This window comes from Choloepus didactylus, chromosome 22, assembly GCF_015220235.1.
Source record: "Choloepus didactylus isolate mChoDid1 chromosome 22, mChoDid1.pri, whole genome shotgun sequence".
Taxonomy (NCBI): domain Eukaryota; kingdom Metazoa; phylum Chordata; class Mammalia; order Pilosa; family Megalonychidae; genus Choloepus; species Choloepus didactylus.
In genome coordinates, this window is record NC_051328.1 from 16,977,104 (window position 1) to 17,003,391 (window position 26,288).

Here is a 26,288-nt window from a genome sequence, read left to right on the forward strand (position 1 = left end):
TTTCAGTATCTGTTTCTGTTTGAGGCATGGCTCTGACATTTTGTGTCTCTCTGACCCTGCCTCCACACACCATTCTGTTTGGGGGGGTGGGAAGAGGTGGTTATTTCCATGTTTATTGTTGGATCTTTTCACTTCCTACTGTTTGTGTCTTAAACACAACTTGTAGAACAGAGAAAACACTGTGGAACATTTAAATGCCTTCCTGATAGTCTAATTGGGATGCGGATTTTGGTTTCAGCTATTAAAAAAAAAACAAGAACTTTACAGTGTAAGCCTAATGGCAGGAAAAGCAGAAGCAAGGATGAGAGAAGCAGTGGCCGTGATCAATACACCAGCCATTGCAACCGTCTAATGATTTCTGAAAACACCTCACAAGGCTGATTATAAATGTTCCTGCAAAGGCAGGGCTGGAATCAGAGGACAAACTCTTCCAAAGCAATGCTTCTCTAAGAGAAAAAAATAATAGAAAGAACATGCACACATGCACACACACACAAAGACGAGCATGACAAATGGAAAACTGAAATGAGAAATTCATTTATAACCTTAGGTTTCCAGAAGTACACAAAAAGTAAAAGCAGATTTACTTTCTACATTCTAAATAAAGCCTTTCAGTGGGTAGGGAGTCTAAGTTGCTCCGAGAAGTTAGAGGATTTGGTCATCTTTAATAGCCATGACTGCTATTTCACCAAATTACTTTCCTTCAGAAAATTTGCGAAAAGCATGATGGGGTTATTCCCAGTGGTCAAAGGGCACCAGGAGCAAAGGACAGGACTGTAATTGCCCAGGGGAAGATCATCTGCCAAGGGCTGAGAAGGAAGAGATGAAACAGAAGCAAATATTCATTTGAAAAGAGACTCATGGAGTTGCAACAGTCATCAGGGAAGGGACTACAGTAAATTATAAATTCTATCTCTGGGGTCTCCATAATATTGTCCACCAGCTCAGACTCCAAGGAAACAGGGGACTGTTACTGAATTATTCAGCATTAACACAATTAGTTCAAGCAACTGGAGGGTACAAGCTTTTTGTCTTCTTTTAGTTCCTGTCTACAGGTATTGGATTTTATTTTTCATTCCATTCAACCACCTCTTTCTTCTGCTGTTCTGGTGATTGCCACTTTAAGAGGAATCCATGTCTGATAGGGGCAGAAAATTTCTCAGTTCTGGTCAAAGGTTCTGCTGACTCACTGCTACAGCACTGGAGAAGTTAAGAACTCTGCCCAACCCAGGCACAGCTAGAATCATTTCACTCTAGTCACCTGCCTGATGAAAATTTACCTCAGCCCCAAAGCCTCCATTTACTTGTCTTCAAAATGTGGAGAATAACATGTAAATGTAGTAAAAGCATAGTATGTTCTCAATAAAAAACTCTCTTCCTGCTACATTCTTTTATATCATCTTCCTCATACTTCATCATCATCATCATCACCTCCACCATCATTTAAAATATATATTTAAAAATGATAAATCAAAAAATAGGTAGATACTGTATCAGTTGCTTATCTGGAGAAAAATCTACATAACACTTTGCATATGGTACCAGCCCTACTTTGGCTATGGCAGTGCCAAGCCCCATGGAGGCAAATAAATATGGGCACAAGCCTTTGTCTCCTTAAGGACAAATTCTTGTGTCTCAAGGTGTTTATATATACCCCTGTGTCTGACTAGCAAAAGATATGGAGGTACATTCAAAGAAAACAGTCTAGTGTAGCTTTGCAATGAGATAGATGTCTCTTTCTCTACAAATCTTACTAAATCCTATAAACTTCTAGTGATGAGGCCATAACCTGGTTTACTTTAGGATCACTTTTCTCATTTGCAAATTGGGATTGCAGCCTACCACTGAGTACCCACCATATGAGGTTCAAATGAGATAATCTGATGCTATAGTTATAGGCACAACCTCTGGAATTACCATGCCCAGATTTGACTCCTCGCTTCATCACATTCACTCTCTGTCTAAGCTTAGGAAAATCATTCCTTCCTCAAGAAGCTTTCTCTCAATGTGGTAATGGAGATAATGATGATTTCAGCAACGGGTTGATATAAGGATTGAACAAGAGAAACTTTCTAAAGTGTCCACCATGTAGCAGACACTCAATAGAGACATTACCAGTTTGTTTTTGTTACAAAAATTTCCCGTTCTCTCTGTTTTAATTTCCCTAGACAACGTCTTCAATTTCATGGTCTCCAGCACGTATTCACCTCAAAACCAGGTCTGTGCAATACAGCTGGGCTTCTTCAGATTTAGGGAGAAGCAGATACATGCATCTGCTGTTCCCCAATATTCCTTCACCCTTCTGATCAGGTTCATTTGGATACCACTAAGGCTTCCAGCCGAAACCCAGTGACATCTGATGCTCTGCAGACTTCAGAGCACATCTGCCGCACTGTGGTGAATACACAGAGGGAAAATGAAGAAGTCTGTGGAACCGAGCAATGAATTGTTGGTGCTAACTAATACAGTCTGTGGGGGCCACAGCTGCCACATCACCATCACCTGGAGTGCTGAAGGAGTCCCTCGGACCGAGCAGAGACTTCCTCACCAAACCTTGCCCAGGGCTCTTCCAATCACCAGCCCCCAGGACCTTTTCCCTTAACTGTGTGGTAAGCAAAGGGAACTCAGGCTGGAACAGAGAGAAAAAGCAGGGTTCAAGCCATCCTGGTCATTCACTGATTTCCTAAAAAAGCAATGATGTTTTAATATTTCAACCTGCATACAAATTACCTGGGATACTGTGAAAATGCAGCTTCTGATTCATCAGGGGTGTAGAAGTGGTGGATGAGATTCTGCCTTTCCAACTAGCTTCAGATGCTACTAGTCTGCAGACCCATTTGGAGTAATAAGAATGTAGTGAATTACATTTCTCCTCCAGGATATAACATCAAAAAGGATTCCTAAATGTATTGAAATGCAGGGTGAAGTAGCCAGCCAGTGCTGACGAGAAAACATGCCCATGTCTTAACCAAATATTCAGATTTGTGAATGGTGGCTGACTTTTCTTTATTTCAAAATATTTGAGAACTTGGGGACCAAATTATGCCAAGTTGTGTGTATGGGGAGGGGTGAATTTAAGTTAACTATAATGGATGTCAGAAATTAACTCTTTTATTTTGTTTTTAATGCTGTTTAGCTGGATGTCATTTACGTATTAGAAAAAAATCATACATTTGGTTGGGGGTTTTTTTGGTGTTAATGTTGTCCTGAAATGGGAAAACGTATTTACATCAAAAAAGTGTGTAGTGATTGCAGACAGAAATTACATTAATTTTTTAAATCAAGTGTATTTGCATTGTGTATGTGTATGGGAGACGGGAATTGAAAGAGTAAGAGCAGAATGTTGAAAATTGTTGAATATGGGAGAGCAGAGTAATGGGCAAATAGGGGTTCATTATTTTTGTAGCTAAATACACAATGCACACACGTGCACACATGTACACATATATATTTCTCATGCACAAACACATCTATTATGTGCCAGGCACTGTGACCATATCACACAAACAGTGTTATGATTATATTGTGTGCACATTTTACATTTGCTTCCTGTATTGATCATGTTGCAGTCATTTCCCTGTGTTATAAATCTTAATAACCACTTAATGACTTCATATTCTTCTGTCATTGGAATAAGCAAGGAATCACTTCTCAGTTGTATAGCATTTATACTGTACTCATTCTTCCCTATGAGCTTTGGTTTCATAGTTGTGATAGAAATCAATTCTCTGTTTTCCATACTGACAAACTTGATGCCACTTATTCATAAAATAGGATTATATGAACTAGCTATTTCACCCACAAACATATGACTGCTATCATTTTGCTTCAAATGGGAAAAATATTTGCCTCAACAATACCACCCTCAAAGGGCTGACAAAATATACAAGACTCTTTTCGCAGTCAGTCTGGTTGAATTTATTATCTAGGGTATCTAGAGATCAGCAGAGATTATCCACATTTTCTCACTTGGTCCTTTGGTTAGGAGTGAGACAAACAGGGTAAAAATCTGGAGCTGCAGAAAGGATCAGGAGACAACTTGGGATTCCACTCATGCACAAAACTCAGCTAACACACCATACTCATGCACAGTGTGTGTGTGTGTGTGTGTGTGTGTGAGTGCATGTGTGTGTGCATGTATTTGTAAAGCCTCTGCTGAGTTACACAACTATTATTATTCTATGTATTTATATCACGATCAAAAGATTCCCAACAGCTTTGAGATGACTGTTATTTCTAAATTGGGACAATGGGCAAGAAGCAGACAACTCTCTGTTGTCTGCCCAGACTGAGCTACAGGATGCTGACTTGCATTCCTTCCAATATATGGGTGCACAAGTCTCTGTCTGAGTAGGCAGAAGCTTCACAGAACTGACAGTGAATTGTTCTCATGAGGCTGAAGATACAATTTGGCTGCGGCTGCGTGGCCCAGTACTCTTAACATGCAAATGGCCAGCAAAAATAATGGCATGTCAAGTGTAATTTTCTCACCAGCGGCTGACACCGTAAACTGTAATATAGTGTAATTATTTGGCATCCCATGTCCTTCATGCTAAGCACCACCCAAACAATTTCCAAGTTAGAGGGAAGAGGGAAGGTTAGAAGGTCAAATTTAAAGAGAGAAAATGAGTCAGTGCCTCGGAAGAAGAGAATTATAAATAGATGTGGCATCACCAGCAAGAGTTATATCCAAATAAGGAACTGCTCAGAAGCCCAGGTAGGAAGGAAAAGGAAGGAAAGCAAACAGAACAGTTTATGTAAGAAAGAATTTAGGATAGAAGAACTCTTACCACCTAGAAAGCAAATGCCACTCCCCCCCGCCACCCCCTCCACCCCAAACAAAGCAACTGAGGATCACAGAGCCACAGAACAATGGCTGTAACAACTTGGGCCAAGAATCAACAGATGTTACATGAACATATAACATACTGTTTTCTCTTCCCTTTTCATAGGGAAATGTAATTAAATATATAATTCTGCAATCTGTCACACCTGTACCAATGAGGAAACTGAGGTCAAAGGTGACTTTCACTCCCAGCTACTTCATAGCACAGCCGAAATTAAAATGCCAGATCTAGAAAAGATCCTTGCCACCTTCACTCAGAACATTCCAGTCCTAGCTCTGTCTTCTAGCTATGCTGATCTCACTCAACTCCTCCAAAAGCCTCAGCCATGGTATCTCCTTTGTTGGGAACGCGCTCCCTTTTCAATTCCTGCACCCTCGTTTACCTGGTTGGCGCATCTCAGATCACAGGTTATTTATCCAGGGAAGGGCCCATCATCCCAGAAAACAGGAAAGGTTCTGCTCTATGTGCACCAATAGAACTAGATTCCTTAGTTTCAGAGTACTTATCTCAGTTTTGATGTGACATTTGTGCATGGGATTATTTTTTAATCTTTGCCTTCCCCTAGTAGACAACAAATTACATGACAGAGAACATGGGTCTGTGTTTGGTAAGAGCTGAGAGTCCATTGGCAAATAGAATTCTTAGCATCAAGTAGGCGCTCAATAAATATTTATGGAATGACTCAATCCATCACCTTCCGGGCTCAGGGTGAAGGATTCTCATGATGGCATCAAGCTAGTGTCACCTATAACAGGGACAAATTGTCTTGGTTGCAAGATTTGTGAAAACCACAATGGGTCTTCTCTCTCTTTCTATGATCAGAACAAATATGCATATTTAGGTTGTCTCCTGAACCACTTTGTTTTCTGCCAGAATTGCCAGAGAGAGGCAATACTGGAGTACCTGCAGTGATGCAGAAACCTTGGCATTTATGGGTTTACGAGCAGGTCCTATTCCACCTTGCTCCACCAAAACAGGAGGGAGGGTTGACTGTTTGACTGTGGTAGATAGAATTATGTACCCCAATTTACACATGTTCTTAATCTTAATCTTACGTGAACTCAAAGCAAACAGGACTTCTTAAAGATGTTATTTTTACTTAAGCTGTGGCCCAACTAAATGAGGGTGGGACTTAGGCTGGATTACTGCAGGCTTACAAAAAGCCAGAGGCCAAAAGTCAGCAAAAAATTGGAAGAGCAGAAGAAAGGAGAAGACATCATCATGTCATGGGAAAAATCAAGGAACCCCAAGGTTGTCAACAGCCAGTACCAGAATGCCAGTCTTCAAGAAGAAAGCAAGCCTTGCCTGTATCTTGATGATGAACTTCTGGCTTTTGAAACCGTGAACCAATAATTGTTTGTTGTTCAAGCCAACCCACTGTGTGGTATTTGTGATAGCAGGAAAATTAATATATGGACTTACAGTTTTTCCAAAATCCAGAAAACAGATTTCTTATCTAGTTCATGCCATAACTTTGAAGATGGGTGGGAAGGTAACAGAATCACCTCCCTGTGTGGCTTCATACCGCTGGTAAGGATGGGAGTGGGAAGACGGCCTCCATAGATGTGAATCAAAAAGAGTTGTTTAACCCAGTTAACTTTTTCACTATCACTACCCTTAAGAAAGACTTTCAAAATCAGTAACATTTGACACAACCAAGCAGGTCTATAAAATAGAAATACAAAAGAGACAAAACAAAGGCTATGTATTGGTCCCTTTATTGAAAAACACAATTTACGTTAAATCTGAATGTGTTTATATTATTTTTATAAATATCTCCCTTATTTAAGTGAACTATTCATTCTTTTTTTTTCTTCAATGCGAAATATTTACTGAGTTTTTCCTATATACATGTAGTGGCCTAGGTTCTGGGGATATATAGTAAGTAACAAAGGAGACACAAGTGCTTTTCTTTGTGGAATTTGCATTTTGGGGAAATAAATAATACAAAGAATAAAGTATAGTGTATGTGATGATTAATTTCATGTGTTAACTTGGCCAGGTTATGGTTATTGGTTGTTTGGTCAGGCAAATACTGGGCTGATTGTTATTGAGAGGGCATTTCATAGATGGATTTACATCATTAGTCAATGACTGCATCTACAGCTGACTGTAACTATAGCTGACTGCATCTACAAACAACAAAGTAGATAGCCCTAAGGTCATGTGAGACAATTCCTATAATAAGTCTTTTAATATTAATGTAGATTAATAGATAGAGAGATAGAGATGATGAAGAGAGAGATATAGACAGCTATATCTCCTATCAGTTCTGTTTCTGTGCAGAACCCTGACTAATAGGATGTTAGATAATGATTATCAGGAAGAATGAAAAATAAAGCATAGACAAAGGATATGAAATATTGAAGGAGAGCCAGTTATATTTTACACAGGATGGGCAGGAAGACCTTTCAACTTTATTCTACTTCAGCAGGAATTATAAAGGCTTATATTACGTCTAAGCAAGGAAATTCTCAATCATCCGGCCCTATCCCCATGATATCACATAAGCAATTCCATCCAGCTGGAGCACCTTGCTTCACTCCACTTCAGCCACACCACCAGGCTACGTCACCTTTCAAGTCACAGCTAAAACATCACTGCCACCATAACCAACCTGGAAAGAAAAGGGGGCCCTTCTCTGGGATCCTAGTGTTGTATTGTAATTGTTCACCTAGTGATGTATTGTAATCGTCCACTCTCCCAACTACACACACACACAATTTAAAATACAAATATTGCTATATGCCAGACACTATGCACTGATAATATATTATTCTATTTACTCTTAGGTATTCTCATTTATCTTATTTGGCTAACCCTTGGAGTGGTTTAGCAAGTTCTCCAGGGCCACCCAGCCAGAAAGTAGCAAAGCCAAGACTCAAACTCCGGGAAAGCTCTTTCCTCTTAATCCAACTGTCTATTGATACAGTAAAAATAAAAGATAGATAACATAAAAATAAAAGATAGATAACATAAGGATATATGCGAAGCTCTAAAAAACCAATAACTTAAAAACCGTCTCTGCCCTTGAGCTTGAACTCAGCCTGCCAGGCCAGAGGTCCCACTATGGAGACTTGTGGGAGGGCCTTTTAAAGAGCAAGTGTGCTCAGAAGTAACTAATGCTTCTTAGTCGGTTCCTGAGGAGAAGCTCAGCAGTGGAGTGGTTTAAAGAGTCAGACATGGAAGAGCGTGCACAGAGATAAAACATTGTAAAGCACCAGTGGGCACCCCGATAAGTATCATCCCCACATGCAGCCTGACTCATAACCTGAAGCAGTCACCCGAAATGGACTTTTGGCTTCAATACAACCCCAAGTCTTCAAAGCTAGGCTGTAATAATTCAGGAGCAATCTTCTTTTTGTGAAAATATGTATGATTAGAAATATTTTCCAGGAAAGTTCTTTCAAAAATAAGCTTAATTCTGATTTAACTTTCATTTAGGAACTGGCCATGGTAGGGAGCAGGGAAAGGGCTAATCCACAAAAACAGCCACCAAGAATCAGGAGCGTTTGGCCATTCCAAAATCTTAAGGTTTACTTATGATATCACTGTCATTCAGAGAAACAGGAACATCTTGAATATTAGTAAGTCACCAAAAAGATGCTGAATTCCTGGTTATTTGCATTTATCTCTATAACTTCATTTAAGAAATGTTGGTAAAATTTCTCATTAGACTCTATGACTCCAGAACAAACCCCAATTTAATTACTTTTTCTATTCAGATAAAAATGGAAATTTCTTTTGGGAACGTCAGCACCTATTCAGTTATTTGTATTATATATGACACCATCAGTGACATACCTCCATAAAGAGTTAACTAAGAGAGACAGGGAGAAAGTACCCACCCATTATGTAGGTATGCAGTTCCAGAATTTCCTATGATAAAAAAGAAAAATTTTTTGTTTTAAGGGCTGCTTATGTTCTTAATACCCAGAAAGAGGAATTAAAGGACCTTGCATTCTATACTCAATAACTATTAAGTTCAAATGATAGTTTAAACTCCTGGGCAGATAGTTACTGAAATGTGATAGGGTATGGGTGGGCAAAATGATGGCCTTGGGAACACACAGTAGGATTCAAACCCAGGTAGGTCACTTTCTAGCTCTATGATCTTGGTTTTGTTACTTAATCCTTCTAAGCCTCAGTTTCTGCCTCTACAAAGAGAAGACAATGCTAATAAAGAAGTCCAAATCAAAAACCAGTAGGGTTAGCTATGTTTCGGAATTCAGAAGTTTTCACATTTTAGAAGCATATTAAGGTATGTAAACTGCATAGTAAGAAACACCTTTAGCAGGGTCTGGGGCAGTGCCCTGTAATCAAGCACATTAATATTTCCGCAATGAAATATACGAACGGTCACAGTAAATGGGATGCATTATGATTATAAATAGCCTCACGTCAGTTCAAGTTAGGTTTTTCTGATACCTGAGGTGGTAAGAAACATACACAAAAACCTTTCAGAGATTTTTGTGTTTTGGAAGAGGGTGTTTACATACATATATACATATACATATACATATACATGTACATATACATATATATATACATATACAAATACCTATACATATATATAGAGAGAGAGAGGAAGAGGGAGACTGTTAACAGTAGGATCAAATAAGATTGTGCCAAAAGGTGTTTTTATATCAGTGCTTCTCACATAATCAACATACATTACTGGCCAGAATGTGAGCTCTCTGAAGGCAGAGATTATTGCTTTGTTAATTGATATGTCCCCAATGCCTAAAGAGTATCTGACACGTTGGGATGGCTAAATAAACATTCATGGAATGAAAGATTATGTTACTCTTTTGTGAATCATAGCTCTTTATTTAAAGACAGAGATGAGGACTTCTAGAATTATTCGGCACAACCATACTCAACCCTGATTCACCCTCCTGTCTCACAGCACCAAACACAGGTGTCTGTTCATGTACAATACTACTCAAGTGTTATTCTCATAATAATCTGTGTATGTAATAACCCTTGCTATGTTACTGTTGACATGAATCCCTATGACAGCCCTACAAATCTCACAGCAAGTTTTATGAAGCCAGAGAGCTCTCCTTTTTTCTTGCAAACAGAAGGGGCTCCCTGTGATCCCTCCTCATTCAGGGAAGTCTGAGTGAGCCATAGGAAAGGAGAAAATACAATCCTTGGGGAGGCTCAGTGTGTTTTGCAACACAATGGGGAAGAAGCAGAGATGCAATTAGAAATTCCTAGTGAAAACCAGAAGAGTTAACTCAAGCCTTGAAGATCAATATTTAATTCCCCTCCTTTTTTTTCCTATACACCATTACATTTTGGAAATGAACAACATTAACATGATTCATTTCTGTACCCGATTTATCAAGAAAATCAGCCATTGGCAAGCACACAGTTGGAATTCCACCTAGGATGACGGTGTGTGTGGAAATCAACAGAAGTTTAGGAACAATTCTGAGGAATATACGTGTTATCGTCTTCAAAACTCCACAGCATGATTTTGGGAAGCAGGTAATAATATCTACATGGGAACATTTGTCTAATCCAACAACAACAGCAGCAATAATGAAAATGTAATCCAGTCTAACACATAGAGACACACACACACGCACCCTTCTAAACTAAAATTTTTATTCTACCTGACAATGAATGAACCTGTTTTTATTATTATTATTATTATTATTATTATTATTATTATTATTACAGAGGTTCTCAAGATACAGTAAAAAGCACTGTTTGGCATCTTTTCCAAGCACGTCCCTTTCTCTATTCTATGTTAATAATTAAAACAAAAAACAACCAAACAAACAAACCAAAAGGGAAGAACAAATCTACCTGCAATTGGAGACAGATAGCCTCAAAAAAAGAAGGAAACAAAATAACATCCTAAGAATTGAGGCAGTGGGAATTTAAACTGAGCAAAAATACATACGCTTCCAAATACTATAAGCTAGAGAAAAGCTTTCGCATGCAGATTTCTTTTGTGAAATGACAAAGGACAAGCTTATTTGTTTACACATTACACAAATGTTATTGCATTTATGATGAGGGAGAAGGGGCCGGGGAGGAGAGCTTTCCCTGGAAGACAAGATTTTCTACCTTTTAAACTGCTATTGTGGGATTATTCATATTCCTAAAGAAACTGATAGGTGAGCTCACCAACCACGTGGCATGAAAGACTTACTGCTAAGTGTTGACTGTGGCAACAACTATGGGGAGTCTGACATTAAAGAACTAAAGACCATGAACAGACCCCAAAATTGGAATCATAAAAAGGAAGCTTACCCGGCCAACAAGAATCGGTTCAGGTCCAGAAAACTCCTCCAGGACAAACATTTGATTCCAAACCCAGCCTCTTTTGGAGCGGTTCAAAATCCGCTGTTCTTCGCTCAGCCTGTTTAGTTCCAAAGGGGATCCGCTCATTAAAACTTGAGACTGATTCATCGGAGCCATGTAAATGCAAGGGGGGAGAGTAATCCATAATATTATTAATGGAGTCCAGAGATCCAAAAGCATTTCCACTAGCCGCTCTGGCATGGTCCCACCAGTTAAGCAAATCACCACGAAATCGAGACAATTATTTCTCTTGCCTCCGGTCTGCAGCCATCCAATTCATCGTGCAGTGCGGGGCATTTACTTACAGCTCTGCCCACGTGTTTATAGTACGGGAAGCTGACATAATCTAAGCAGTTTTCCTAAAACCACGATCCACTGACTTTCCTCTTCATTGAATTTCCCTGCAAAAACAAGGAGAAAGAAAGATAAAGATCCGCTGAAGTAGGTTGGAAACAAAATCCATGCTTTTCAAAAGTATCGAAGTGAACAATCTCAGGCACTTTCCAAACTTGAGTTAAGGAAGTGGATCTGAGAAATTAGAATCATTCCTTCTATTTTACAAGCTTTTAGTTCTCAGTATTCATTTTGTATCTATGTTAGTTATCAAGAACGGCCACAAGTTACAGAAATACTCTTTCCCTTCCTTCCTTCCTTCCCCATCCATGTCTTCCTGCCTTCATTCCTTCCCTCTCTCCTTCCCTCATTCTCTCTTGAATTATTTATTACCCTCTGTTTTGAATGAAAGTCCACCTACAGTGTATGCTGTGGTGTAGGGGATAATGCAAGCTTTTTTTTTTTAACCTGTTTAAAGATGGGTTCTAGTTCACTTTATGCTGAAGTACGGGAAGAAACTAGCCTTTAAAGGGCAAACAAACAAAAAATTACAAACGAACATGGAGGAGGTAGTATCCCCAATTTTTACCATCCTGTCTGCCACGACCCATCAGAAAGGACCGCCCTGATCAGGGTGCAGAACGCGATTCTCTGCCTGAATGCTAATAGTGAGTGAATAAATTAGAATGCTCCCAGAGAGAAATTCTGGAGGCCCAGCATGTATGCTATAATCAGGACAGTGTCAGGGCTCCCATTCTGAATGTACAGTTGAACAGGAGGTTTAAATTATGAAAAGCTCCTTTGGGAATGAAATATGGTAAAAATACAATTTTCAATTGAGGAGATTCAGAAGGGGATGGTCAAAAAAAAATCCCCATTACCTCGGGTGTCAAATACATTTTTTGTTTACCTTCAGCGTGGCAAAATGTGTTTCTTCCCTCTCAAAAAAAAAAAAATTATTTTTAAAGAAATAATGTTCACTGCAGTTCCCAGAGAGAAGCCTTGCTGAATTAGATTAAATGGGAAAATAATTCCTCAGGACACTGTCAAGAACAGTTTGGCTCTGGGAATTCATAATGGGGTAGGGAACCTTTCACCCCTAGGTCCCTGGTTTCATTCTAGCTCAGAATGGGAAAGCAAGAAAGTTATTAACATTGGCTGAGGTGGTGTGTGGCCTTAATGAATCCAGCTGAAAAGGGTGGATCCAGATTCTGCCACAAAGTCAGGCAATATCTGATCTAACCAGATCAGTGGAATCTCCCTGCTTGTCACTGTGCCTGGACCGGGAACTCGCTTACTAGGACTTTGGATCTCAAAAGTTGTCCTGCCCTGATGAGATCACACAGGGGAGCGACTGTAGGCAGTGATCCTTTAGACAGCTAAAGGGAAGAGCAGCTTTCGACAGGGAACCAACCCAGAGAAAAGAGAGTTCGGAAAAAATGCTACCTCCCATCCCTGGAGTTGCAGCCTGTACTAGGAAATCAATTCTTCCCTTGAATACACTTCCATTAAGACCTTCTCTCATCCCAGTGTGAGAGCAGACCTTTTTAGGCTTCACATTAAAACAAAACAAAATTCAAAAGCTCCCAATAGGAAATCCCGAAATATCCGTATGTTCCTGAATTGCCAATCCATTTACTAATTTAAACAGCACCTGTAGTACACTAAATACATGCCATGCTCTCTCCTGGACATGGGTCTGGGGACGGGGCTGTTGGGTGTGGCAGTGCTGAAGTGGTGTCCCAGTATTCTGGACGGTGTGTTTGTTTTAGAGGCAGATAAACCTGTGTTTGAATCCCAGCTCATTCCACTTGCTATCCCTATGATAATGGACAAGCTGTTTAAGTTCTCTGAGCTTCAGTTTTCTCTTCTGTAACGTGCAGATAATACTTCCTGCCTTATGGAGCAGTAAGATGGCTCAGAAACAAGACACATGCAAAGCAGCTGGCATGTGGGAAACACTCAGTAAACTGAAGTTAGAGTTGTTATCCTAAGCCTGATTATGAAGGTGGTGATGACATGGTCCCTGCCCTCGAGAAGCTCACAGTCTGGTAGAAAAAAAAAAGACAGATATACAAAGGAACAAAGAGTGAAGCTGTGTGAGCTCTGCAGTGGGAGTGTAAGCAAGGTACCAGGGTAGTACAAAGCAGCTCAAAAAATCCTTCCTGACATGGCAAATGCGAGGATGGGGACGATATCAGTGAGGGAAGGTCTGGGACATTTTACACAGATGGTGAGACTTGTTCTAGTCATGAAGCTTCAGCCAAAATTCTTCTTGGGCAAAAGGGACTTACTCTTTTCAAGCATGCCTTGCTCCATTACAGGCCTTACTAGAATCTTCAAAAGCCACGCATGACAGTCTCTACTGGCCTGAGTGCTATCCAGGCAGAACATGGAGACGACTGTGGGGGTGATCTCTAGTGTCAGCCTGTCTGGATTTGAATTCTAGTTCATATGTTTACCAGGTGTATAAGTGGGACCCAATTAAAAATCATCATCATCATAATCACTACCAAATAGGTTTATTTTGAGGAGTAAAGGACATATCTGGTATTTAGGAAAGGCTTGCATGTACATTTCTTTTAAATTATTTCAAATACTGTGCAAGTATACCTTGGCATGTGCTTGGTTTTTAATGATTCTGGGACAAGGAAGTTTAATCCAAATTTAAGTTCATAATAGACATATGCTTGATGGAAACCACTAAATATACTCAGGATGGAATATAATATAATAGGTAGCCTATCTAACTTTGCTAGAATTAAGTAAAAAGTGATAACAGACCCTTAAATTATTTTTTATAACTACTTAGCATCATTAGTTAGAATGAATGGATTAATAAAGGAATATCTGTACAGTCAAAAATAGTGTCCATTAATAAAATACCTTACAGTGAGATAAAGCTTACTATGTCTTGCACTGTTCTGTTCTAAACTGAGACACATATTAAATGACTTGCCCAAGGAACCACTCTGGTAAGGAGCAGAACCATTATTTGAACCTAGGTAACTCCAGAATTCTCTTTCTTAACACTCCCCCACTTTTCATTGTATAAATATTTGAGATGCACATTACTGTGTGGCAGGCATTGGGGATGGAAAGGCAAACAGGCCAAAACTACTATCTTCAGGGAGCAGGGTCTAACCAGTAAATGCAAAGAAATATATAATTACAACATCCAGTGAAATATAGTCTGAGAAGGGTCCCAGGTCTACAGAGTGACTTGTACATCACACATCTTAGCAAAATTAAAGAAGGCTTCCTGGAGGAGGTGTTACAGAAACGTTAAGAAGGAATTAGCCAACTGGGGAGGAGCAGGTGTGAAAAGACATTTTAGCCAATGGACAGGAACACCGCCACCAGGATCTCTGAATGAATCAGCATCTATAGTGGTTCCCAGAGTATTACTTACTAGATAACACAGTTCAATGTCACCCCATCTTTCTGCCCACCCACCAAATTCATAATAATCATGGTCTGTGCAGTGTACATGCTAAATAGAGTTCCCTTTTTCCTGACAGGTCTTTATGTAGAAATGAGCATATTTGATTTCTCCAAAGCTTTGGGTAGAGTGTAGGTGACAGGTGAGCACTATTTCCAGTCCAGCTTCTCATTTGTTCAGAGTAGTGGGGGAAGGGGTGACTTGTCCGATACCCAGCACTCAATGGCACAGCACCAGGAGAAATGAGCCGATGCAGTGCAAACCCTTCTCCATCCATCTCAGTCATTCCCACCTCTCCCCCAGTACAGCACTTCTAGCAGCTGAAACCCTCATACACCACCTTCTCACTTTTTGCCAAATCCTTGCATCACCAACATTATGACCTTTGATTCTCTTGAAACAGGCTTGGGTTTTTAAATATTTCCTTAAAAATGGAAAGGCAATAGTATTTGTCATAAATGCAAGATAACTTTGAACTAACAGTACAAATAGTTAACACTTAGAAAGTGCGTGGAACGTCATGAAGAAGTACTGTGTATCCATATAGGAAGACAATATGTATGTATGTAGGTGTGTATGTTTGTGTTTGCATATATATATATATATATATATATATATATATATATACACACACATACAAACAAATCTAACCTTCAAAATAACCCTATACTGTAAGTATTATACTTTTTATCATCATTCACATTTTAGAGATAAGCAAACTGAAATACAGAGTTTAGTATTTTAAATGTTGTTTTATTTTCACTTAACTAGATACCGTCAGAGCCTGAGGGCAGCTCTCTCTTTGTTAAAAAGGACGACTTGCAGCTGTTAGAGCAGTGATGTGCTGGTAATTATTTAACAAGTGGCTCCCTGAAAGAAATGAAGAAGCCCTGATTTGTAGTGTTTTCTGATCTCCAAGGTATAAATCCTCCCACTGTGACCTATTTTAAGCTACCAACACGACCATCAACAGGCTCGGACAGTTGAGGTGAAGATTTTTACAATCCTCTCTGGTAAGCTGGTAAGAGCTGGCTCCAGCACACCCCTGGAGAGATGCTTCTTAAACTGTAATGTGCAAACAGATCATCTGGAATTCTTGTTAAAATGCGGGTTCTGATTTAGTAAACCTAGGTTGGGGCCTGACATTCTGCATTTCTAACTCACTTTCCCGCGACAAATTTGCCAATCGTCCTTGGAGAAGCAAGGGGTTCCAGTGAATAGGATCCGCTCCCAGACCTTCTCCTTGAGGTGACATGAGGATTCCATGGTGCCTTGGGAGAGTCACTTTTTCCTCAGTGCAATTCAATACAATGTCTGTATACTACTTATTGTGAACACAGGAGTACACACATATATCAGACTTTGGGAATCCCCTGCATTTGGTGTCTGTATATATGGGGATTCTGTGTGCTGTATAATGCACTCTCCCTCTCCACCCCATAATCTACTGCACTGAGGCACTGGGAAAATTGCCCAGCCAACCGCTGTGTTCTCCTGCACATGCATGCTATCAGTGGGTGGTGAGACCTGGTTTTCAAGATGATCCCACAACTTGAAGAGAAATGGGATTCTACCATGACAAGTGGAACCATATACTATTTGTATGCTTGCACCTCTGCCACGGCCAGAGCTAACACTGCCCTATTTGATGATCAGGGAATAGCTTTATAGGAATAGTTGAGATGCGATAGAATGCCATGCCACTGTTATCAGAATTAATAAACTTTGTGAATAGTAGCTGCATGCACAAACTGCTTACTTCTATGCAAAGAAGATGAAATTGAGTAAGGTTGTAAAGCTTGGGTAAAAAAATCAATTTATTTTTAGATTTTCCAAACATAGTATGTCTGTCTGGCCAAGCAATCCACTTTATTATAATGCTGCTGCATTGATTTACACCAGATAGTGCAATGAAGAGATTTTACAGTCTCTCTGGAATTCTTACATATGAGAAAGTCTTTAGAATTTTCCTGTAAGAAAATATCTTCTCTTCAGTAAGATACCTGTAATCTGACTTTTCATTCATACTTACATTTTAGAGATAATTCTAATTACAGCCTGGATCTTACTCTGCTGACCCCAACATTTTGTTAAGGTGAACTCAGTCAATTCTCAGATATGTTAAGCCATTATGCAAAAACATATTGCACCATCGATTTTATAAACAATGTGGACTGAAGTTTCAAATGATGAGCCCCACACTGATGGGTGAAGCCTAAAATAAAACAGCCTTTTATAGACATTTCAAGATTCAATCCAGCAGATTATTGTGGTTGACAGGAAATTACGCTTTTATTATCCACTGGGCTTAGTGGCCATAATATTTCATGGAAGCAAAAATGACATACAGGACCAGAGAGTTTCCATTAAAAAATGTTTCTGACCTTGAATTTAGAGCCATTAGCAGGCTGCTTCAAAACAGGTAAATGCACATTGAATTCAAAGTGGTATTTCAGGAGCACGAGGGATGCAGTTCAATGTGTTGCCCAGCACAATTCACGCCAAGCCCTGGAAGACTGAAGCAAAACAGGGATAGTCTTTGTATTTTAGAGGAGAATGTTACATGTGTATGTCCAAATATAAATGATACAAAAGAACCACTTTTCTAAAATCCTTCAGAATTCCCAGCCCAGAGTTCCTTGGAGAAATAGAATTCTGAAATTATTTATGTACACACACACACACACACACACACACACACACACGCACGCACACACCATCACACATGCACACAGCATGCACACAGATGTATTTGTTTGTTTATCCCTCCCCTCTGCCACAACCTTTCTAGCAATCTAACTTCCTTCCTTCAGACCACATACTTCTCCAGATGTCAATCTGTCCAAAAGCACATCATGTGCTTGTTTTGCACCCAGGACAATACTTGTCAGATCCATTTTTTACTCTGTTACTGACATGCTCCTCTTTTTCTTTTCCCCTGAAACTTTTATTTTCATCTCCTTTCCCAAGATGGAGTCAAAAGTCTGTTCTCCATATAGGAGCTGTTCTATCTGCATAGAAATTTCAGAAGGGGCTGATTAAACAAAGACAAGAAGATCACAATAAGGCCCTTTCTCTCTGTGTTATGGACCCAGAACTTAATTTATAAAACTTTCCTAGGTTTCTCATGGTTAGTTAAGATATTGAGGGTGAATGTATTCTGTTGGGCTTTCTTGAGGCAGAACTGTATTGAAACCCTCCCAAAACGATGAACAGAAGTCCCACAGCCTTCTTAACAGTTACAGATAGAGTAGTACCAGGAAGTCATTTCTCAGGTCTAATCTAAATCCTTTTCTATTTAAATGTTAAATCCTTTGCTCTCTATAAACAGTTGTTTACCATTTAATAGCCAAAGAACTACTAAGGACCTTGGAGTCAGACAGAAGTCATGTGAATCATGGCTGTCATTCAAAAGATGAGTGAATGACCTGGGAAAATTTCTTATCTCAATTTTGGCAGATGAGGAAACTGATATTCTGTTTTTAATACTTCATACACCTTGAAGGCCTGCAGAAAAATTAAATAAGATTTAGCAACTTGTGTCAATTTATGTAAATCTGACAAATGTTAATTTATGTAAATTTGACGACTGTCAATGTAGTAATAACAGTTACTATCTGCTTCAAATGCTTAATTCAGAATATTGAGTAATTTTTCAGAATAATTTTTAGTTCAATTTCTTTTTGTGTTTGTTATCAATGGGAAACATTCCAATATCCTATGTAAATAGATAGTAAATGAAATATGCTTTTTAATTCTTATTTTGAAAAAAAATGGCATGAAACAATGGATCTAAGTGAAACAGCATTATAAGAATAAGCTTTCTCCAACCACAGATCACATACAATTAAATTAATGAGTTCAAATACTTTTATTAGGCCTCTGAAGAGCTATACTTTTACCCCCAGAGCCAACCATGTGTCTCCTTTCACTTGAAAAAATGGCATTGTCCACTATAGTTTTCCCCTAAATGGGCAAAGTGCAAGCACTACAGGTCCATGCCAGGGCTAGTCACTTTTAATCAAAATCATAACAACTCATGGAAAAGCATGGCCTTGAACTTGTCTTCCACAAGAAAAGTTCCATGGTGTTTCATAATTATCTACGTGCAAGTGAGGATGACCCCAGTGGGGAATCATTACTAGTTCACAGATGCCCAAGCCAAGGCAATAACTAATTAGAGATTATGCTCAAGTAGCGTCTTCTTCCAAAAATTTTCAACACACTTTTTATATTTATTTCAAGAAATGTTAGCACTACTGATGATAGATAGACATTAGAAGCTTTCCCTTCTCTCTTAAGAAATATGTGAATGGTTAAAATCAGTTTTATCACATAACCAGGACTACAGAGTCAGTTATACTGAAAGTTGAAATGCAGCCAAGTCTCCCAGTATAATAAGTCAAGATTCTTCCAATTAGATTATACTGTGCAGTAACCACCCTTACAAGTGCACCTTACCGTCATTCTTTCATGTTTCAAAGACTTTATAGCTTAAAAACCACCCGCTAACACTGGCAACATGAACTATGGATACAGATGATGGAAGGATAGACAGATAGATAGTGAGTAATCATTTGACAAAAATAATATTGACATACCACACAAAATGTATAGTTCATGAAAATTAAAGGGATTACTTATACAGATTCTAAAATAAGTATATTCTCTTCAGCTACTATGTAATTATTTTAGTGAAACCCAAAAATCAAAATCAGTATGAGTTATTTTTCTCTTTATTTCTGAGCATCCCCAGTTTGAAGATGAGAATACCTGGACACAGAAAAGTTAAATTCTATTTGTCAAACTCAAACAGCAATAGACAAAGAACAGAATATACTTTGTAGTTTTTTATATCAAATTTTGGAGATGAGGTTGCACAGATAAGAAAGATAAGCATTCGTTTATGAAATTTATATCACTACCCTAATCTACTTATTTTATGTTGTTTGTGTCACATCAGAAATCAAATGGTCATATTTAATGCATTAATCTATCTAGAATGAAACAATGCATGAGATATTGTTCTAACTGCTAATAGAACATGAATATATGATCATAGCATTTTCACTTAAATAGATATCCAGAAAGGATTAAGGAGATTCCATTTAATATTCTTTTGCAATATATTCAACACAAAATACATCCATAGAAACATCTTACCATTACATCTTTCCCCTCTGTGTGCATATGAAAGGCAAATATCCTGCTCATTACAATCAATAAAGAAGACTATAAAATTGTCATCTAAGACATCTAGGCTTGCAGTTCACATAAGGTTAACTTGAACTGTTACAGTCAAATGCAAAAAGAAGGGAAAGAGAGAAAGAAAGAAGGGAGGGAGGGAAGGAGAGATAGGAAATAAGTTTATCCTCTGTTACTTTTTCATACGTTCCAAGCAAGGAAAAGGTACAGACACTGTTTGGGTAAAACATTCAACAATTTTATAATTGGAAATTTTTTCCCAATAAATATAACATAGAGTTTAATAGCATTCTTTGATGTAAGTCTAATCTTGGAGGCATTCTCATTTCTACAAAGCTGAATTGTGCCATTTTTATATTCCCATATCATTTAAAATGATTGTGAGGAAGAAAAATGTGTTTTACAGAATATGAGTAAAATTGATTTTAATAAATGAGAAAAGCTCTGACTAAAATAAACTTAGAGCAGCTTATGAAATTTCTGTAGAGAAAACTGAGGTAGGTACTCACAATACTGGATCTGGATATGAATGGTATCCCCCCCTCTTACTGACAATAACCCAGTAAAGCAGGGTGGGGGGAGGGGAGGGCATAGAATTTGCTAAGTTGTTAAAACTCTGAACACTAACTCTGTGCTTATTAGATCTTGACCAACTATCCTTCCAGCATTTGTGATTATCCTGGGCAACGGGGGTAGGGAAGGTAAGTGTTCAGAGGCTCTTAATACAATTGCTATTCTTTTATGACGCTTTCCAAAGCGATACAGAAAATTCCATCTATATATTTCTACCTACTAATAGAACTCAAAAAAACAAGATGTCTAAAGGCAAGAATGTGGATAATGTCTATGATAGAGAATAGCACATGACATTTAAAACCCAGGAAATAAGAGCCTGGGACACGATAGAAAATAGTATTGGCCCCTGTGCTTTGCCAAGAACTAGCAATGGAGATTTAGTTAGTGACAACACATGGGAGAAGCAGCTAAATGGCATCCCTTGAACTTATTTCTTTTCTGACCTTTTGAAGTTGCCAGGTTCAACTAATTTTCTTCTTGTGGTTACATCTGAAGCAGGTTCCAGAGGCAGGAACCAATAGTTCAGCAGAAATAGATTGGTCATCACAACTTTCTGGGGGAATGAAATGAGAGAGTACTAATAATCGTTTGGTTAATTAAACCCCACTAATCAGATGATGGCCTTGGGCCATCAAAATATTGTTCCATTTCATAAATATACATTCATGAGATGCTGGAAAAATTTCCCAGCATCACACACAGATTACTTTTTTTTTTTTTTAAAGATTGTTCTATATGCAAATACCAAAATCCAGAAGGGCAAATCAAATAATCTGAGGCAGATGAAATAGCAAAGGGAAGAGGATAAAAATCTACAACTTGAACCAATAAATCAGTTAGTTATCTGGGCACATTTTCAAGAAGTAAGCCATATGTATATGTGTTTAACACATAATTCAGTACAGCAAGAATCAGCCGTGGTTTACTCCCATACCCCGTAAAAGGTAGACTATGATACAACGAACTCAGGAGTCTTTTCCAGAACTGAGAAGCAAAGTTATCCGTTTCAATTGTGAGTTCCAACAGCGCTAAAAACAGAAAAAAACTGCTTTTTTTTTCCCTGCTGGAATGAATAACTTCACAAGAAATATAAACTGAAACAGGTTTCAGTAGCACCACTGTGCTTTATATTTTCCAAAAATAATTCTTCGGCCCTTAATTGCATCTCTAATTGAAGTGCTACTGTGCTTATTCTTGGTCCTTAATTTGTCAAACATAAAACTTTGCTGATAGACCAGAAAAGTGTGGTTGGAAATGAAAATTGACTGTGCTTCATCCGATAAAAGCTTTTGGTTTTGCATGGAAAAATTTGCTCAAATTGGAATGTTGATAATGCTGTGAGGTGTGCCACCTTGAGTAGAAAAACAAAGATTATTTTTTCTTTAAAGCACCAACTTATTTATATTGATAAGGTTTTCTGAACAGTTGATATAGTGTGAATTCTAACTTTTCCTTCTTTCCCACTAACAAACAATGAAAGAAACCTGGAAAGCAAAGCCCTGAGGTACAGTTCCTTGAAAAGAATCGTTATACCCTCATTCTTTGGAGTTCCCCTGCTTTGCTTCAACAATCTGATGCTACCTGCTAACAAGCAGCATCAGACCTTAAAGTCTGCACATAGTTTAAAATGAAATGTTACATCTTGAGTATATTTATATAATAGACTTACAAATGATTTCTCAAATGGTCTATCCTGCTGAACATGTTTTTTGCATGTTTGTTTTTTGCTTTTTTTTTTTTTTTAACATTGAGCATGCCACCATTGATTACTTAAAATGCCTTCTGTGTTAAATCATTGAACCGTTTCTTTAGTTGAATACTGTCTTGACAACAGTTCTACATAATAGCCCAATAAAGTTATTTTCCAGGTTAAGGACTTCCCTCCAGAGTTGATATGTGTACAGCAGGCAAATAGAGCCACTATTCTGGTAAGGGCTGCTATAAAATAATCTATTCTTCAGCTAAATTCCTACACCTTCAAGAGCTCAAGAAATGCATCCTGAACACTAGAAAGAGCCAAGTAATGTTACAGACTCTTGGGTGCAGAGATTTAAACCCATCTGGAGTTTTGAGGGCTTTAAGAGACTGTTGTTTATAAAGTAGAACCACTGATTTTTAATAGTAATAACAATTAGAAATATAAGATCCAGTTTGTAGGAGGAGTTACTGGGGAGATTAGAGTTTGATTGCAAAGAACATTTGCCAATGCCTCTAGAATATGTGGCCCATTTCTGATGGTCAGGGGATACTTGACACTCGTTTGGGTGGTGTGGGAAACAGGAACTGGGAGATGTATTGCCCCTGACAGTCCTGATTGAAGCGGTCCCGAGAGTGCCTGAGAAGCCCCCTCTCACAGTTTTTAGAGGGGATTTTCCTCAAATCTAAGCCCTCTTCTGAAGCCAGAAAAAAAAAATCAAAGATGATTTAAACCCTGCAACTGTTTCAGCATGAAATGACTATGTGATGGGAAAATTCAAGTCTGCTGAAGCAGAATTTCAGAATATTATTAGGAGTATTATTATTTAATAAGAAGGATAGTCCTAGAATTTCTTTCAGCCACAGAGCTCAGAGAAGTAGAAAAAAAACATGTCCGGGCACGATGATTATGGAGCCCTTCCTTAGAGGAAAAAAAAAAAACAAAACGTAACCCTTAGAGAACATCCTTGGAAGGTATCCTATCAGGGCTCTCAGTAAAATCTCTGTCTCTCTCTCTCTCTCTCTCTCTCTCTCTCTCTCTCTCTCTCTCTCTCTCTCACACACACACACACACACACACACACACACACACACTAGATGAAATCACTGCAAAGCTGGACACAGCTGATGAAAGGCAAAAGCCAGGCAGAAATTTCAGTGGTGTTTAGTGTGAACGACAGGGCTCATTTTGCATTCAGTGAGGTACAGCAGCAAGGTTGAATGGATGGAAAATCCCACTCTCGAATCTTACATAAACATCTGTTGCCCACATATAGTTTTCCCGTTGAAAAGCTCCTATAATGAAGCCAGAGGTGACAGCCCAGGGAGGGGTTTTAACCGTTGAGATGGCTGTCAGGAGTGTTGTAAAGAGGGCAGGCTCTTCAAAAGGGTCCTAACCCACCCCAGTCCCTCCAATCTGCTTCGCGATGGTTCCCGATGAGAGGACACTGCTCTCATACATCTTCTCCAGGGTCGCCTCGTTCCCATTGTCAGCCCCAAATATTGCGAAGCCTTGTGAAAGCAAGCAGCCAGCGGATCTGATTAGCAGCTCCGGGGCGCTAAGGGATTGTCTGATCGTGCCTCTTAAAGAGGGAACTCTTGTGGAATCTTCAGGAAAGGGTGGTAAAGTTGAAAAGACCTTTTCTCCCTCCCGCTCGCTCTGTTTTAAGCTTTAGCCTTTAATTAGAGCTGAAGTGAGCAGCTGCCAGCCTGATTTTCCATTACGGACTAATGTTGTGCGTTTGCAACAATAAACAATTAATGTTCTTTGATTTCTTACATTTAGCAACCCAAGCAAACAGCTGCCATCTCCGCTCGCGGAGTCAAACGGCTAGTGCTTGATGTGCCGCCGGCTCCGTGCCTACCGGGAAAGGGTCAGCGATGATGAAACTTTGAGGTTTCTGCCAGATTGCGTGAGGGAAATCTTTGGTCTCGGGGAGAAAAAACGCGTAGGAAGCTGTGGATACCTGTTGGCATCAGTATTGGCGGCGGTGCGTTGTGACTGTCTCCCAGCTTTGGCTGGGGCCAGAGAGAGAGGGAGTGGGCCCCCTTATGAGCCTGTTACACGCCGGCAGAACCCAGGCAAGAGCCCTCTTTTCCTCCTGCGAGGGGCGCGGCCGGTCCCCCAAAGGTTCGCCGATGAGAAGCGGCGAGGTGGCAGAAAGCGCAGCTCCGGGCTCTGCGGGCGCTAGGAGCGGGATAGGGAGTCCCCGGCTCAGGGGGCCTCTGTAGGCACGGTCTCGCAGGCTCGGAGAAAATACTGCCCGAGGGGCCTGCCCTGGTGCGGGGCAGAGTCGTGGCCAGCGCAGAGCCGCCGGGCGGCTCGGGGTCCCGCAAGTTTGCAGCGGGCACTGCACCTCCCGGGCTGGGGCAGCCACTTGTGGGAAGGCCTGGCGCTGGAGGCTCGCGCTGCTGAGTCGTGACCCGCAGCCCCACTGCGGGGGTCGCCCTCCCTCATCTCCGGGGACGGGGGAAAGGGGATGCGCAAAATGCACCCCTCACCCCCCTCCCCGGCCCCTTGCTTCCTTTCCTGTCGGTCTCGCATCTTCCTCACAACCAAAGGCGCGTGCTTTCCATTCACCGCACGGACCCCGCAGTGAAGGCGCGCGGCTGCAGAGGCGCTTGCCTGCTTCCAGAGGCGGTGAAATCGCCGGGCGACTGCAAAGAGGGTGACCGACAGGAAAACTAGGGGGGTGGGGGGGGCACAGTCTGGAGCTTGCTACTCCCCAGGATCCGCTGTGAGAGCAGTTTGCAAAAAGCATCAGGCAAAGCCCTGAGGCGTCCCCATCAGCCATGTAGATTGGGAGAGGAAACGCAGCTCAGCCCCGCGCCTTAACTGGGAACCCGCATCCACCATCTGGGGGAAAGGAGGCGCGAAATGTGCCCGAAGCAGCGTGGGAATTCCTAGAAGCAACGGCCCCTTCCTGTTCCTCCTTCTTCCTCTGGGTATGGAGAAAAACGGGTGAGGGGACCGGGAGAGCAGGGTACTTACTCTAGTGGGGCTCCGCGCTGGCGAATTTCAAGCCTCCGGGTTCACAAATGGCTGGAGCGGCTACAGGTCGGCTTCCGAGGGCGGCGAGCGCCAGCTGGTCCCCGCGCGCTGGGCAGGCGCCTCCGGATTCCGTTCATGCCTCTCGGAGCTGCGGGGCTGGGTGCAGAGACGCGGTGAGGGCACACTGGGCTCTGGGTGTCGGCAGCCCAAAGTGCAGCGGGTGCGTTGACGCTACCGTCTGTGCACAAACCGGCGGCGGCCGACCAGCTTCGAGGAGGCAGGGAGATTCCAAATAAATCCACTAAGTCTGGGCTGAGCGCTCCGGCGTGCGAGCCCGCCTGCCTGCCAAATGTAACTGTGAAGTGATGTGGAAAAGTGAGCCGGGTGCCTCCCCTGACGGATCTCATTGGGCAGAGCGCAGAGGCAGGTCTACCACTTGGAAATTCATGTGCTCGGGCCCCTACCCCGCCCCTCCTTGCCTTCCCCCTTTGCTCTCGCGCGCTCGCTTGTTTGCTCTCTTTCCCCTACCAAGTGGGCGCACAACTTTTCGCTTCTCGCGCCGGAGCACGCCCCGCGCGTCTTCGCCGCCAGAGCCGCCGGGCCAAGATGCGCCCTTCTGTGCTGTGCGCGCACCTCGCGCAGAGCCAAGCTCCGGGATGAGAGGGCTGGCAGAGAGGAGGAGGATGCGGAGGAGGTCCCGCGAGCTTTCTTTCCCGAGGTCTCACCTGAGCTCCGGGGTTAGCGTGCTCTTGAATAGCATATCAGTGACCCACAGCTGTTTTCCATGGCAGGAAGAAGCAGCCACAGGGCAAAGAGATGTACGTGGGCAGTTGACTTCCTCGCTATTCCAAGGGCCTCTTACGTTGAGAGGGGCATT

The 26,288-nt window shown here is 40.8% G+C and overlaps 1 protein-coding gene across 2 annotated transcripts in view; it reads right to left on the reverse strand.

The window, feature by feature from the left end:
- CDH8 (cadherin 8) overlaps positions 1–25,804 on the reverse strand; it is a 407,112-nt gene extending 381,308 nt beyond the window's left edge. Inside the window, exons 1-3 of one of the 2 annotated variants that reach the window (XM_037816315.1) lie at positions 25,412–25,804; positions 17,328–17,459; positions 11,118–11,569 (exon numbers count right to left, since the gene is read on the reverse strand). In XM_037816315.1, the coding sequence (XP_037672243.1) occupies positions 11,118–11,369 (252 nt within the window). In that variant the 5' untranslated portion in view covers positions 11,370–11,569; positions 17,328–17,459; positions 25,412–25,804. The remainder of the gene's footprint in view (positions 1–11,117; positions 11,570–17,327; positions 17,460–25,411) is intronic. The other variant, XM_037816314.1, reaches the window with a different exon arrangement.
- Positions 25,805–26,288: the final 484 nt, after the last annotated feature.